We start from the raw sequence: 14,819 nt of genomic DNA, 5'->3' as shown, positions 1-14,819 counted from the left end.
CTGCTGCAACTAACGACACTTCCTGCACATATGGTTATCCAACATGGGAAGTGTCCTGGAGTTTCCACATAGCTCCAGTGGTTTGAGCAGCCCTGCCATTCCTCTGAGATAACAAACCTTGATAATACAACTAAACCCTGCTACTACTACCAATAACTAACTACCAATAATAAGTAATAAGTAATAACTACCAATGCTAAAATATTACCAATAGTAGTACTAACCTCACTAGTAGTAATAAATCTTACCAATATTAATAGTAATTGTCAGGCAAACGCCCCCACCACCTGCCAAGAATGAGGCACACGTGATTTCGCCACATGAACATTAAAGCTGAAAATTGCAAGCCCCTGACCGGAAAGACATTTCCATAGTAACAGACACTGTTGGAACAAGGGCCAAAGGGCCATGCTCTGACTCATTCAACCAACAATGACGTTTTGATTACCAGACATTGAAGGTGGGGGGAGCTAGAATTCCAGAGACTGCTAAGGTGCAATCCACAAACCTCGCAGGAGAGACTGTTCCATTTAAGGAGCCAGTCACATGTCTAACCTGCTGGACAACCTGGGAACGTTTTTGAATTCGAACTCCCAACAAAGGAATTGGAACAGAGAACGCCGTGTGCTCATAGACTGAGGACATCTCCTCTCCTGTCTGCCTGCTTCCATCTCTTTCCCACGGAACTGAATCTTGTGAAGACATGGAAACTCAAAGAGAACAGTCTCCTACGTGAACAAGGTTTAAGGCCAATCCTGGGCCCCAACGAAATGCAAGACCATATCTTCAATCAAGGACTACAGCGAGTTTGAGAAACAGTAACAAGATATTGCCTCAGACGGTTCTGCTTATCTTTTCTTCCCATATGTGTATGTGTGTATCGCATGTGCATGCTAGAGTGGGCATGTTATATATCCATAGGCATTAACCACATTAGAGTTTAGGGTTGAATAAATTTCATCTTTCTTCTTTAAATAAAAGAAAGCCTGCTTGTGTTCATTTCTTTGCCTTATAATTGGAAAGTTGTGAACAAGGATTCACAAAGGGGGAGCTCAAAACACAATGTGTTTAAAATTAAACCCTGTTACAATAAGACCAGGTGAAGATAGTAACAGACCCCCAGACACATTTCGTACCTGCTCCTAACAGAATTAGTAGGAAATACTCACCAGCCAATCTAATAAGCCTTACTACTATTAGTTTCAGTGCTGTATATTGGATGTAAAGCTGGAAACCGCAGGAAGATATCAGTGGACTGATTAGGTGGGCAGAAAAGTGGCAAATCAAATTCAATCTGGAGAAGTGTGAAGTAGTACATTTGGGGAGGGCAAACAAGGCAAAAGAATACACAATACATGGTAGGATACTGAAGTATATATATACGTGAATATAGGAGGTAGGATAAGTAAGTTCGCAGATGACAGGAAAATTGGTGGTGTCGTAAATAGTGAGGAGGAAAGCCTTAGATTACAGGACGATGTAGATGGGCTGGTAAGATGGGCAGAGCAGTGGCAAATGGAGTTTAATCCTGAGAAGTGTGAGGTGATGCATTTTGGGAGGACGAACAAGGCAAGGGAATATACAATGGATGGTAGGACTTTAGGAAGTACAGAAGGTCAGAGGGACCTTGGTGTACTTGTCCATAGATCACTGAAGGCAGCAGCACAGGTAGATACGGTGGTTAGGAAGGCATATGGGAAACTTGCCCTTATCAGCGGGGCATAGAATATAAGAGCAGGGAGGTTATGATGGAGTTGTATAAAACGCTAGTTAAGCCACAGCTGGAGTACTGTGTACAGTTCTGGGCACCACATTATAGGAAGGATGTGATTGCACTGGAGAGGGAGCAGAGGAGATTCACCAGGATGTTGCCTGGGCTGGAGCATTTCAGCTATGAAGAGAGACTAAAAAGTCTAGGGTCGTTTTCCTTAGAGCAGAGAAGGCTGAGGGGGGACATGATTGAGGTATACAGAATTATGAGGGGCATTGAGAGGTTAGATAGGAAGAAACTTTTTCCCTTAGCGGAGGGGTCAATAACCGGGGGCATAGATTTAAGGTAAGAGGCAGGAGATTTAGAGGGGATTTGAGGAAAAAACATTTCACCCAGAGGGTGGTTGGAATCTGGAACACACTGCCTGAAGGGGTGATAGAGGCAGGAACCCTCACAACATTTAAGAAGTATTTAGATGAGCACTTGAAATGCCATAGCATACAAGGCTACAGGCCAAGTGCTGGAAAACGGGATTAGAATAGATAGGTGCTTGATGGTCAGCACGGCCACAATGGGCCGAAAGGGCCTGTTTCTGTGCTGTATAACTCTATGACTGTAAGTGTAGAGGAACAAAGGGACCTTGGAGTGCACGTCCAGATCACTGAATGTAGCAGGACAGGTAGATAAGGTGATTAATAAAGCATACGAGATACTTTCCTTTCTTGGCCGAGGCACAGAATATAACAGCAGGAAGGTTATGCTAGAACTGAATTAAGCACTAGTTAGAGTACTGCATACAGTCTGCTCACCGCATTATAGGAAGGATGTGATCGTACTAGACAGGGCACAGAGGAGATTTATGAGGATGTTGCAGGAATAGAGAATTTTAACTAAGGAAAGATTAGATGGGGTGGGATTGTTTTCTTTGTAACAGAGGAGGCTGATGGGAGATTTAATTGAGAGGAATAAAATTATGAGGTGAATAAAATTATGAGGTGTCCGGATAGAGTAAATAGGAAGAACCTATTTCCAATAGCAGAGAGATCAACAACCAGGGGGCATAGATTTAAAGTAATTGGTAGAAGGATTAGTGGGGAGTTGTGCAGTAATTTTTTTCACCCGGAGGGTGGTGTGGGTCTGGAACTCACTGCCTGAAAGGGTGGTAGAGGCAGAAACCCTCTTCACATTTAAAAAATACTTGGATATGCACTTGAGGTGCCGTAAACTACAGGGCCACAGACCAGGAGCTGGAAAGGGGGATGAGGCTGGATAACTTGTTTTCCTTTGGCACAGACTTAATGGGCCGAATGGCCTCCTTCTGTGCTGTAAATTGTATACATTTCTAAAATTTACAGGGGCATTAAAAAAGTATTGTGTGCGCTTCTCAATTTCTTAAACGTTTCATTTATTAATATTGGAGATGGTGGGGGCAGAGTCATTTGAGTGGAGATCTTGACTGCTGACCAGGTAACAAAGGATCTGTTGGGAATTGGTATGGGAAGGTGGAGCACTCATCAGGATGGGTGTATCGGGTGACTCATTGGGGGAGCCTGGGGGCTGGGCTGTTGATGGCAGTAGATCCTGTGATAAACTGATGGGAAAAGTCCAACTAGACTTGGCAACCCTAGTTGTGAGAGCATAGTTAGGCGGCACAGTAGTGCAGTGGTTAGCACCGCAGCCTCACAGCTCCAGCAACCTGGGTTCAGTTCTGGGTACTGTCTGTGTGGAGTTTGCAAGTTCTCCGTGTGGGTTTCTGCCGGGTGCTCCAGTTTCCTCCCACAGCCAAAGACTTGCAGGTTGATAGGTAAATTGGCCATTGTAAATTGCCCCTAGTGTAGGCAGGTGGTAGGAGAATGGTGGGGATGTGGTAGGGGACATGGGATTAATGTGGGATTAGTATAAATGGATGGTTGATGGTTGGCACAGACTCGGTGGGCTGAAGGGCCTGTTTCAGTGCTGTATGACTCTATCAGTTTTACCTTGACTTGGAATCATTCCCAGCTTTCTAAAAGTTAGTGAGTGATTCTGCGAATCAATGCAGTAAACTTGTAAATTTGGGAGGGAAGAAGTAAAATGCTGCTGTTGTACACGGCAGCTCCAGACAAAGGATGGTATGTGGTCTTTTTGTACGCGATGTCTCCTTTCGACAACTCCAGCAGCATCCATAATGAACTGTATTGAGCATCCTGTCCAATTGTTTCTTCTCAGTTGCTGTGCGGCTAGTACCTGCTGTAGCTTTCTGACCTTGTTTAATCCTGTGTCTGCAGTGAACATGTATTTACACAAATTTTTAAACCCCCTTCAAGTCCATGCACGTTTAATAGGGGGGAACACAGCTTCCGGTGTCACGTGACCTGCAGCCGCTCCCACTGTTGGCTGTTGAGCTCGGGTTGACAGGGTGTGGTCCCCACCCGGTTGGGTTCGGTCCTGGCTCCTTGGCTGTCCAGGCAGGCACCGGTTATGAGGTGCTGGATGGCCGAACCCTTCAGCTTCCATTTCTGAAATAAACAATGAAGACATTGTTACACACAGGATTTTTAAAGTAAGTATTTACACAGTGTCTGTTTGCAACCTCAGGATTTCCCAAATTGTTTCACAGACAACAAAATACTTTTGAAATGTAGTCTGTTGAAAAACATACGTGGGATATGGGCATCACTGGCAAGGCCAGTCTTTATTGCCCTTAAAAAGGTGAGCCACCTTTTGAACTGCCGCAGTCCTTTGCCATAGCTTTTTTTTCCCAAAAATATACTTTATTCATATAATTTGTATTAAAAAAGTACATTACCAAACAACTCAGTGGACATTTCAGTAAGTGCAAAGAAGGTCAGTTTCTTTCAATATCGAACATGAGGTGCCTCACAATTCTTGCCATCCCATTTTATATACAATGTACGTTTGCATTACGTAGCAAAAACACTTTCTGCTGCATACAGCCTGAGGGGTTTTACATGGGTTCCAGCCCCTTGTTATACTATGGCAGGAGGACCTTTCCCCATTGAGTCTTTGTGATGGCTGCCCCAAGCTTTAGTGTATCGCTCAGCACGCAGTCCTGGACCTTGGAATATGCCAGTCTGCAACACTCGGTCATGGACAGCTCTTTGCGCTGGAAGATGAACAAGTTTCGGGCAAACTAACCAGTGTCTTTGACCGAGTTGGTAGTCCTCCAGCAGCAGTTGATGTTTATCTCGTTCTGCGTCCCTGGGAACAGCCCGTAGGGCACGGAGTCCTCGTTACAGAGCTGCTCGGAATGGACCTCAACAAAAACCACTGCATCTCTTTCCAGACCGACTTTGCAAAGGCACATTCCAGAAGGAGGTGAAGGACAGTCTCTTCCCCCACTGCAGCTGCCTCGTGGGCAGCATGCAGAGGCGATGAGAGTCCAAGCGTGCAGGAAGGATCTGACAGGGAGGGCCCTTCTCACCGCCAGACAAGCTATGTCTTGGTGCTTTTTTGACAGTTCTGGCAATGAGGCATTCTGCCAAATGAGTTTGACTGTAAGCTCGGGGAACTATCCGACCGGATCCACCATCTCCTTTTTCCGCAGGGCCTCAAGGACGTTATGTGCAAACCACTGCCTGATGGACTTGTGGTCAAAAGGTGTTTTTCTGCACAAACTTTTCCACAAAGGACAGGTGGTACAGCACGGTCCAACAGAATGGAGCTTTCCTCAGTCCTTTGTCACAGCAGTTTGATACAGCTGAGTGGCTTACTGGGCTATTTTAGAGGGCAGTTCTGAGTCGACAACATTACTGAGAGTCTCGTGTCACATAAAAGACAAACTGGGCAACGACAGCAGATTTTCTTCCCTAAAACAGGTTAGTGAATCAGGTGGGTTTTTACTACAATCCAGTAGTTTCATGGTCACCATTACTGAGACTAGCGTTTTATTCCAGATTTATTTAATTGAATGTAAATTCCTCCAGCTGTTGTGGTGGGATCTGAACTCACATCTCCTGATCATTAGTGCAGGCCTCTGGGTTATTAGTTCAGTAACATAACCACTATGCTACTGCACTATTACTGTAGTAAAAACAGCAACCCCCAATTTACACACAGCAAGCAGGAATGAGTAGATGATGTCAGTTGAGGGATAAACATTGGCTGGGGCACCATGGGGAACTCCCCTTTTGCTCTTTGAAATAGTGTATGTTACATTTTATGTTAATCTGACAGGACCTCAGCTGAAAGACTGTACCTCCAAATGTCAGGCTGGATTTTGCACTCTGGAGTGGGACTTGAACCCACTACCGTCTAACTGAGAGGTGACAGTGTTTCCCACTGAGTCACAGCTGACATCTTGTGAGGACTTACTCATGTGCTTCTATTGATGAAATCTAATTTCTGACTACTGAGCTCACTTTAGGTTCATGATATTTAAATGAAAGAGAGAGAGAAAAATTAAACAGTCGATAATTGTTTAATTCTACCTTTTAATCTTCTTAAAATTCTTGGCAATAACCTTCAAGTGAGACAGTTCCATCCGTCCTCCCATATTGGCATCTATTTAATTGAAAATGGTGCCCTCAATCCTGAAAGCCATTAAAATAATTGTCTGGCTTGTCAGCATAAATAATAGCTAATGTAACAAATGGTGTGAGTGTGAAGAATGGGACTTGAGAACACTTCAGTACAGTACTAGGTTTTGGTAAGGCTAATCTTCAACACAAGGTTGTTCAATTTTCACGCGGGGGGCCACATTACAATTTTTGTCTTACATCGGGGGCCGGTGAGACAATTGCAGAAAGATAAAGGCATTAAAATTTATCTTACTACTAATCAAAACAGCAACAAATGTACATTTTTGAGAAGAAGCTTTAAATGAGAAGACTTACTTTCTCTTCACTATGTTTGACACTGATTTAGTAAGAAACCTGGCATTTTTGTGCTTGCACAAGTAGTCAATATCTGTCCGCATGCTTCATGTCGGGATGCAGAGTATTCTGGATAGATGTCATTCTGTCAGGAGTGATCTTGATCACTCTCACTCCCTCTATCTCTTTTCCCCCCCTCTCTGCCCTCTCTCTTCCCTCTCTGCCCCTTCACTTCCCTCTCTGCCCCCTCTCTTCCTGCCCCCCCCTCTCTTTCTCTATGCCCCCTCTCTCTCACTCCCTGTCCCCCTCTTCCTCTCTCTCTCTGTCCCCCTTTCTCCCTCTATCCCTCTTTCTGTGTCTGTCTCTTGCTGACAGTTGCAGAGAGCAGGAACGCTCAGTAGGTGGTTGATCAGTTTTTTAAAAAATCTCAAGTCAGTTTCACAGCTGATAGTTGCTGACATCAGGACAGATTTGGCGTTTTTTAAAAGCCCATCGGAAAACCCCGAATCTGTCTGAAGTTGGGAAACAGCTGTTCCCGACGTTAGCAACTCTCAGCTGTGAAACTGATTATTTTTAAAAGCCGGTCTGCAAGAAGCCAAAGGGAAGTTTCTCATCTCCAGTAACGGACCCCTGGTGAGTTTGAGGAATGGCCTGGGTACAGTTTACATCTATAGACTGGGTGGGAACCTTTGGTGGGCCGGATCCTGGCCTGTGGGCCGTATGTTGGACAATCCTGGTTTAACGGGACTGACAGCAGCAACCTGGTCAAACTGTTAATGGGTAAAACTACAGATGAACAGTGGGAGATGTTCATGCTGACGTGCTGTTCTCCCTTCGTCAGCTACAGGAGAAATGGCGAGAACAACAGAGGAAATTTAATTTCCTTTTGTTTTTCGGCGGAGGCCAGGGGGCTGCTGGGTAAGTAAAACACTATATATTTGGGCGGTTTAAAATAACTTTCCTTTCAGTGCAGCAGCTTTTTCGGGAGCAGCGTGTGAGCGAGTGAGCAGCTGGGAAAGTCAGTTTGAAAGTAAATTTAATTTCCTTGTGTTTTTCGGCGGAGGCCAGGGGGCTGCTGGGTAAGTAAAACACTATATATTTGGGCGGTTTAAAATAACTTTCCTTTCAGTGCAGCAGCTTTTTCGGGAGCAGCGTGTGAGCGAGTGAGCAGCTGGGAAAGTCAGTTTGAAAGTAAATTTAATTTCCTTGTGTTTTTCGGCGGAGGCCAGGGGGCTGCTGGGTAAGTAAAACACTATATATTTGGGCGGTTTAAAATAACTTTCCTTTCAGTGCAGCAGCTTTTTCGGGAGCAGCGTGTGAGCGAGTGAGCAGCTGGGAAAGTCAGTTTGAACGTAAATTTAATTTCCTTGTGTTTTTCGGTGGAGGCCAGGGGGCTGCTGGGTAAGTAAAACACTATATATTTGGGCGGTTTAAAATAACTTTCCTTTCAGTGCAGCAGCTTTTTCGGGAGCAGCGTGTGAGCGAGTGAGCAGCTGGGAAAGTCAGTTTGAAAGTAAATTTAATTTCCTTGTGTTTTTCGGCGGAGGCCAGGGGGCTGCTGGGTAAGTAAAACACTATATATTTGGGCGGTTTAAAATAACTTTCCTTTCAGTGCAGCAGCTTTTTCGGGAGCAGCGTGTGAGCGAGTGAGCAGCTGGGAAAGTCAGTTTGAAAGTAAATTTAATTTCCTTGTGTTTTTCGGCGGAGGCCAGGGGGCTGCTGGGTAAGTAAAACACTATATATTTGGGCGGTTTAAAATAACTTTCCTTTCAGTGCAGCAGCTTTTTCGGGAGCAGCGTGTGAGCGAGTGAGCAGCTGGGAAAGTCAGTTTGAAAGTAAATTTAATTTCCTTGTGTTTTTCGGCGGAGGCCAGGGGGCTGCTGGGTAAGTAAAACACTATATATTTGGGCGGTTTAAAATAACTTTCCTTTCAGTGCAGCAGCTTTTTCGGGAGCAGCGCGTGAGCGAGTGAGCAGCTGGGAAAGTCAGTTTGAAAGTAAATTTAATTTCCTTTTGTTTTTCGGCGGAGGCCAGGGGGCCGCTGGGTAAGTAAAACACTATATATTTGGGCGGTTTAAAATAACTTTCCTTTCAGTGCAGCAGCTTTTTCGGGAGCAGCGTGTGAGCGAGTGAGCAGCTGGGAAAGTCAGTTTGAAAGTAAATTTAATTTCCTTGTGTTTTTCGGCGGAGGCCAGGGGGCTGCTGGGTAAGTAAAACACTATATATTTGGGCGGTTTAAAATAACTTTCCTTTCAGTGCAGCAGCTTTTTCGGGAGCAGCGCGTGAGCGAGTGAGCAGCTGGGAAAGTCAGTTTGAAAGTAAATTTAATTTCCTTTTGTTTTTCGGCGGAGGCCAGGGGGCTGCTGGGTAAGTAAAACACTATATATTTGGGCGGTTTAAAATAACTTTCCTTTCAGTGCAGCAGCTTTTTCGGGAGCAGCGTGTGAGCGAGTGAGCAGCTGGGAAAGTCAGTTTGAAAGTAAATTTTATTTCCTTGTGTTTTTCGGCGGAGGCCAGGGGGCTGCTGGGTAAGTAAAACACTATATATTTGGGCGGTTTAAAATAACTTTCCTTTCAGTGCAGCAGCTTTTTCGGGAGCAGCGCGTGAGCGAGTGAGCAGCTGGGAAAGTCAGTTTGAAAGTAAATTTAATTTCCTTGTGTTTTTCGGCGGAGGCCAGGGGGCTGCTGGGTAAGTAAAACACTATATATTTGGGCGGTTTAAAATAACTTTCCTTTCAGTGCAACAGCTTTTTCGGGAGCAGCGCGTGAGCGAGTGAGCAGCTGGGAAAGTCAGTTTGAAAGTAAATTTAATTTCCTTGTGTTTTTCGGCGGAGGCCAGGGGGCTGCTGGGTAAGTAAAACACTATATATTTGGGCGGTTTAAAATAACTTTCCTTTCAGTGCAGCAGCTTTTTCGGGAGCAGCGTGTGAGCGAGTGAGCAGCTGGGAAAGTCAGTTTGAAAGTAAATTTAATTTCCTTGTGTTTTTCGGCGGAGGCCAGGGGGCTGCTGGGTAAGTAAAACACTATATATTTGGGCGGTTTAAAATAACTTTCCTTTCAGTGCAGCAGCTTTTTCGGGAGCAGCGTGTGAGCGAGTGAGCAGCTGGGAAAGTCAGTTTGAAAGTAAATTTAATTTCCTTGTGTTTTTCGGTGGAGGCCAGGGGGCTGCTGGGTAAGTAAAACACTATATATTTGGGCGGTTTAAAATAACTTTCCTTTCAGTGCAGCAGCTTTTTCGGGAGCAGCGTGTGAGCGAGTGAGCAGCTGGGAAAGTCAGTTTGAAAGTAAATTTAATTTCCTTGTGTTTTTCGGCGGAGGCCAGGGGGCTGCTGGGTAAGTAAAACACTATATATTTGGGCGGTTTAAAATAACTTTCCTTTCAGTGCAGCAGCTTTTTCGGGAGCAGCGTGTGAGCGAGTGAGCAGCTGGGAAAGTCAGTTTGAAAGTAAATTTAATTTCCTTGTGTTTTTCGGCGGAGGCCAGGGGGCTGCTGGGTAAGTAAAACACTATATATTTGGGCGGTTTAAAATAACTTTCCTTTCAGTGCAGCAGCTTTTTCGGGAGCAGCGTGTGAGCGAGTGAGCAGCTGGGAAAGTCAGTTTGAAAGTAAATTTAATTTCCTTGTGTTTTTCGGCGGAGGCCAGGGGGCTGCTGGGTAAGTAAAACACTATATATTTGGGCGGTTTAAAATAACTTTCCTTTCAGTGCAGCAGCTTTTTCGGGAGCAGCGCGTGAGCGAGTGAGCAGCTGGGAAAGTCAGTTTGAAAGTAAATTTAATTTCCTTTTGTTTTTCGGCGGAGGCCAGGGGGCTGCTGGGTAAGTAAAACACTATATATTTGGGCGGTTTAAAATAACTTTCCTTTCAGTGCAGCAGCTTTTTCGGGAGCAGCGTGTGAGCGAGTGAGCAGCTGGGAAAGTCAGTTTGAAAGTAAATTTAATTTCCTTGTGTTTTTCGGCGGAGGCCAGGGGGCTGCTGGGTAAGTAAAACACTATATATTTGGGCGGTTTAAAATAACTTTCCTTTCAGTGCAGCAGCTTTTTCGGGAGCAGCGTGTGAGCGAGTGAGCAGCTGGGAAAGTCAGTTTGAAAGTAAATTTAATTTCCTTGTGTTTTTCGGCGGAGGCCAGGGGGCTGCTGGGTAAGTAAAACACTATATATTTGGGCGGTTTCTGAACCTGAGACACCACACTTGTAGTGTCTCCCACCCGCCCTCCTCCTCTAACCAAAAAAAAAAGGACTCGGTGGGGTGTTTATAAGGTAAGGCTTTTTCGATTTCTCCGGTTTTATTGTGATTGGTAAAAACTTTTCGTTCCTTTTTCATTTAACTAAGTTTAAACTTAAGATTAAAAATGGCAGGAGATCTCAGACCCGTATCATGCTCCTCTTGCTCAATGTGGGAGCTCAGGGACATGGCTGATGACCCTGACTCCTTCACGTGCAGGAAGTGTGTCCAGCTGCAGCTCTTGTTAGACCGCATGACGGCTCTCGAGCTGCGGATGGACTCACTTTGGAGCATGCGCGATGCTGAGGAGGTCGTGGATAGCACGTTTAGTGAATTGGTCACACTGCAGATTAGGATTGCTGAGGGAGAAAGGGAATGGGTGACCAAAAGGCAGAGAAAGAGCAGGAAGGCAGCGCAGGAGTCCCCTGCGGTCATCTCCCTCCAAAACAAGTATACCGTTTTGGATACTGTTGAGGGAGATGGCTCACCAGGGGAAGGCAGCAGTAGCCAGGTCCATGGCACCGTGGCTGGCTCTGCTGCTCAGAAGGGCGGGAAAAAGAGTGGAAGGGCTATAGTCGTAGGGGATTCGATTGTAAGGGGAGTAGATAGGCGGTTCTGTGGTCGAAAACGAGGCTCCCGAATGGTATGTTGCCTCCCAGGTGCACGGGTCAGGGACGTCTCAGATCGGCTACAGAACATTCTAAAGGGGGAGGGTGAACAGCCAGTTGTCATTGTGCACATAGGCACTAATGATATAGGTAAAAAACGGGATGAGGTCCTACAAGCAGAGTTTAGGGAGTTAGGAGCCAGGTTAAAAAGTAGGACCTCAGAGGTAGTAATCTCAGGATTACTACCAGTGCCACGTGATAGTCAGAGTAAAAATGAAAGAATAGTCAGGATGAATGCGTGGCTTGAGAGATGGTGCAGGAAGGAGGGGTTCAGATTTTTGGGACATTGGGACCGGTTCTGGGGGAGGTGGGACTATTACAAATTGGACGGTCTACACCTGGGCCGGACTGGAACCAATGTCCTTGGAGGTGCTTTTGCTAACGCTGTTGGGGAGGGTTTAAACTAATGTGGCAGGGGGATGGGAACCAATTGAGGTCAGTTGACAGTAAGGAGGTAGTAACAAAAGCCTGTAAGGAACTAGATAATGAAGTCAGTGTGACTAAGGGGAAGAGCAGGCAGGGAGCAGATGATGAATATAAAGGGACTGGTGGTCTGAGGTGCATTTGTTTTAATGCAAGAAGTGTAGTTGGTAAGGCAGATGAACTTAGGGCTTGGATTAGTACCTGGGAGTATGATGTTATTGCTATTACTGAGACCTGGTTGAGGGAAGGGCATGATTGGCAACTAAATATCCCAGGATATCGATGCTTCAGGCGGGATAGAGAGGGAGGTAAAAGGGGTGGAGGAGTTGCATTACTGGTCAAAGAGGATATCACAGCTGTGCTGAAGGAGGGCACTATGGAGGACTCGAGCAGTGAGGCAATATGGACAGAACTCAGAAATAGGAAGGGTGCGGTAACAATGTTGGGGCTGTACTACAGGCCTCCCAACAGCGAGCGTGAGATAGAGGTACAAATATGTAAACAGATTATGGAAAGATGTAGGAGCAACAGGGTGGTGGTGATAGGAGATTTTAATTTTCCCAACATTGACTGGGATTCGCTTAATGTTAGAGGTCCAGATGGAGCAGAATTTGTAAGGAGCATCCAGGAGGGTTTTCTAGAGCAGTATGTAAATAGTCCAACTCGGGAAGGGGCCATACTGGACCTGGTGTTGGGGAATGAGCCCGGCCAGGTTGTTGAAGTTTCAGTAGGGGACTACTTTGGGAATAGTGATCACAATTCCGTAAGCTTTAAAATACTCATGGACAAAGACGAGAGTGGTCCAAAAGGAAGAGTGCTAAATTGGGGGAAGGCCAACTATACCAAAATTCGGCAGGAGCTGGGAAATGTAGATTGGGAGCAGCTGTTTGAAGGTAAATCCACATGTGATATGTGGGAGGCTTTTAAAGAGAGGTTGATTAGCGTGCAGGAGAGACATGTTCCTGTGAAAATGAGGGATAGAAATGGCAAGATTAGGGAACCATGGATGACAGGTGAAATTGTGAGACTAGCTAAGAGGAAAAAGGAAGCATACATAAGGTCTAGGCGGCTGATGAAAGACGAAGCTTTGAAAGAATATCGGGAATGTAGGACCAATCTGAAACGAGGAATTAAGAGGGCTAAAAGGGGTCATGAAATATCTTTAGCAAACAGGGTTAAGGAAAATCCCAAAGCCTTTTATTCATATATAAGGAGAAAGAGGGTATCTAGAGAAAGGATTGGCCCACTAAAGGACAAAGGAGGAATGTTATGCTTGGACTCAGAGAAAATGGGTGAGATTCTAAACGAGTACTTTGCATCGGTATTCACCGAGGAGAGGGACATGACGGATGTTGAGGTTAGGAACAGATGTTTGATTACTCTCGGTCAAGTCGGCATAAGGAGGGAGGAAGTGTTGGGTATTCTAAAGGGCATTAAGGTGGACAAGTCCCCAGGTCCGGATGGGATCTATCCCAGGTTACTGAGGGAAGCGAGAGAGGAAATAGCTGGGGCCTTAACAGATATCTTTGCAGCATCCTTAAACACGGGTGAGGTCCCGGAGGACTGGAGAATTGCTAATGTTGTCCCCTTGTTTAAGAAGGGTAGCAGGGATAAGCCAGGTAATTATAGACCGGTGAGCCTGACGTCAGTGGTAGGGAAGCTGCTGGAGAAGATACTGAGGGATAGGATCTATTCCCATTTGGAAGAAAATGGGCTCATCAGTGAAAGGCAACATGGTTTTGTGCAGGGAAGGTCATGTCTTACCAACTTAATAGAATTCTTTGAGGAAGTGACAAAGTTGATTGATGACGGAAGGGCTGTCGATGTCATATACATGGACTTCAGTAAGGCGTTTGATAAGGTTCCCCATGGCAGGCTGATGGAGAAAGTGAAGGCGCTTGGGGTCCAAGGTGTACTAGCTAGATGGATAAAGAACTGGCTGGGCAACAGGAGACAGAGAGTAGCAGTAGAAGGGAGTTTCTCAAAATGGAGACGTGTGACCAGTGGTGTTCCACAGGGATCCGTGCTGGGACCACTGTTGTTTGTGATATACATTAATGATTTGGAGGAAAGTATAGGTGGACTGATTAGCAAATTTGCAGACGACACTAAGATTGGTGGAGTAGCAGATAGTGAAGGGGACTGTCAGAGAATACAGCAGAATATAGATAGATTGGAGAGTTGGGCAGAGAAATGGCAGATGGAGTTCAATCAGGGCAAATGCGAGGTGATGCATTTTGGAAGATCCAATTCAAGAGTGAACTATACAGTAAATGGAAAAGTCCTGGGGAAAATTGATGTCCAGAGAGATTTGGGTGTTCAGGTCCACTGTTCCCTGAAGGTGGCAACGCAGGTAAATAGAGTGGTCAAGAAGGCATACGGCATGCTTTCCTTCATCGGACGGGGCATTGAGTACAAGAGTTGGCAGGTCATGTTACAGTTGTATAGGACTTTGGTTCGGCCACATTTGGAATACTGCGTACAGTTCTGGTCGCCACATTATCAAAAGGATGTGGATGCTTTGGAGAGGGTGCAGAGGAGGTTCACCAGGATGTTGCCTGGTATGGAGGGCGCTAGCTATGAAGAGAGGTTGAGTAGATTAGGATTATTTTCATTAGAAAGACAGAGGTTGAGGGGGGACCTGATTGAGGTGTACAAAATCATGAGAGGTATAGACAGGGTGGATAGCAAGAAGCTTTTTCCCAGAGTGGGGGTTTCAATTACTAGAGGACACGAGTTCAAAGTGAAAGGGGAAAAGTTTAGGGGGGATATGCGTGGAAAGTTCTTTACGCAGAGGGTGGTGGGCACCTGGAACGCATTGCCAGCGGAGGTGGTAGATGCGGGCACGATGGAGTCTTTTAAGATGTATCTGGACAGATACATGAATGGGCAGGAAGAAAAGAGATACAGAAGCTTAGAAAATAGGCGACATGTTTAGAGAGAGGATCTGGATCGGCGCAGGCTTGGAGGGCCGAGGGGCC

The 14,819-nt window shown here is 45.6% G+C and overlaps 1 protein-coding gene across 1 annotated transcript in view; it reads right to left on the bottom strand.

Annotated features, from left to right (window-relative positions):
• Positions 1-1,047: 1,047 nt before the first annotated feature.
• The window catches only part of galnt16 (UDP-N-acetyl-alpha-D-galactosamine:polypeptide N-acetylgalactosaminyltransferase 16), a 163,216-nt gene continuing 149,444 nt past the window's right edge, over positions 1,048-14,819 (bottom strand). Inside the window, exon 15 of the mRNA XM_068039764.1 lies at positions 1,048-4,209. Coding sequence (XP_067895865.1) covers positions 4,057-4,209 — 153 coding nt within the window. The 3' untranslated portion in view covers positions 1,048-4,056. The remainder of the gene's footprint in view (positions 4,210-14,819) is intronic.

Source organism: Heterodontus francisci, chromosome 9 (assembly GCF_036365525.1).
Source record: "Heterodontus francisci isolate sHetFra1 chromosome 9, sHetFra1.hap1, whole genome shotgun sequence".
Lineage (NCBI taxonomy): Eukaryota > Metazoa > Chordata > Chondrichthyes > Heterodontiformes > Heterodontidae > Heterodontus > Heterodontus francisci.
Note: the sequence above shows the minus strand (reverse complement) of the source record. Positions and strands in the feature narration are given on the sequence as shown.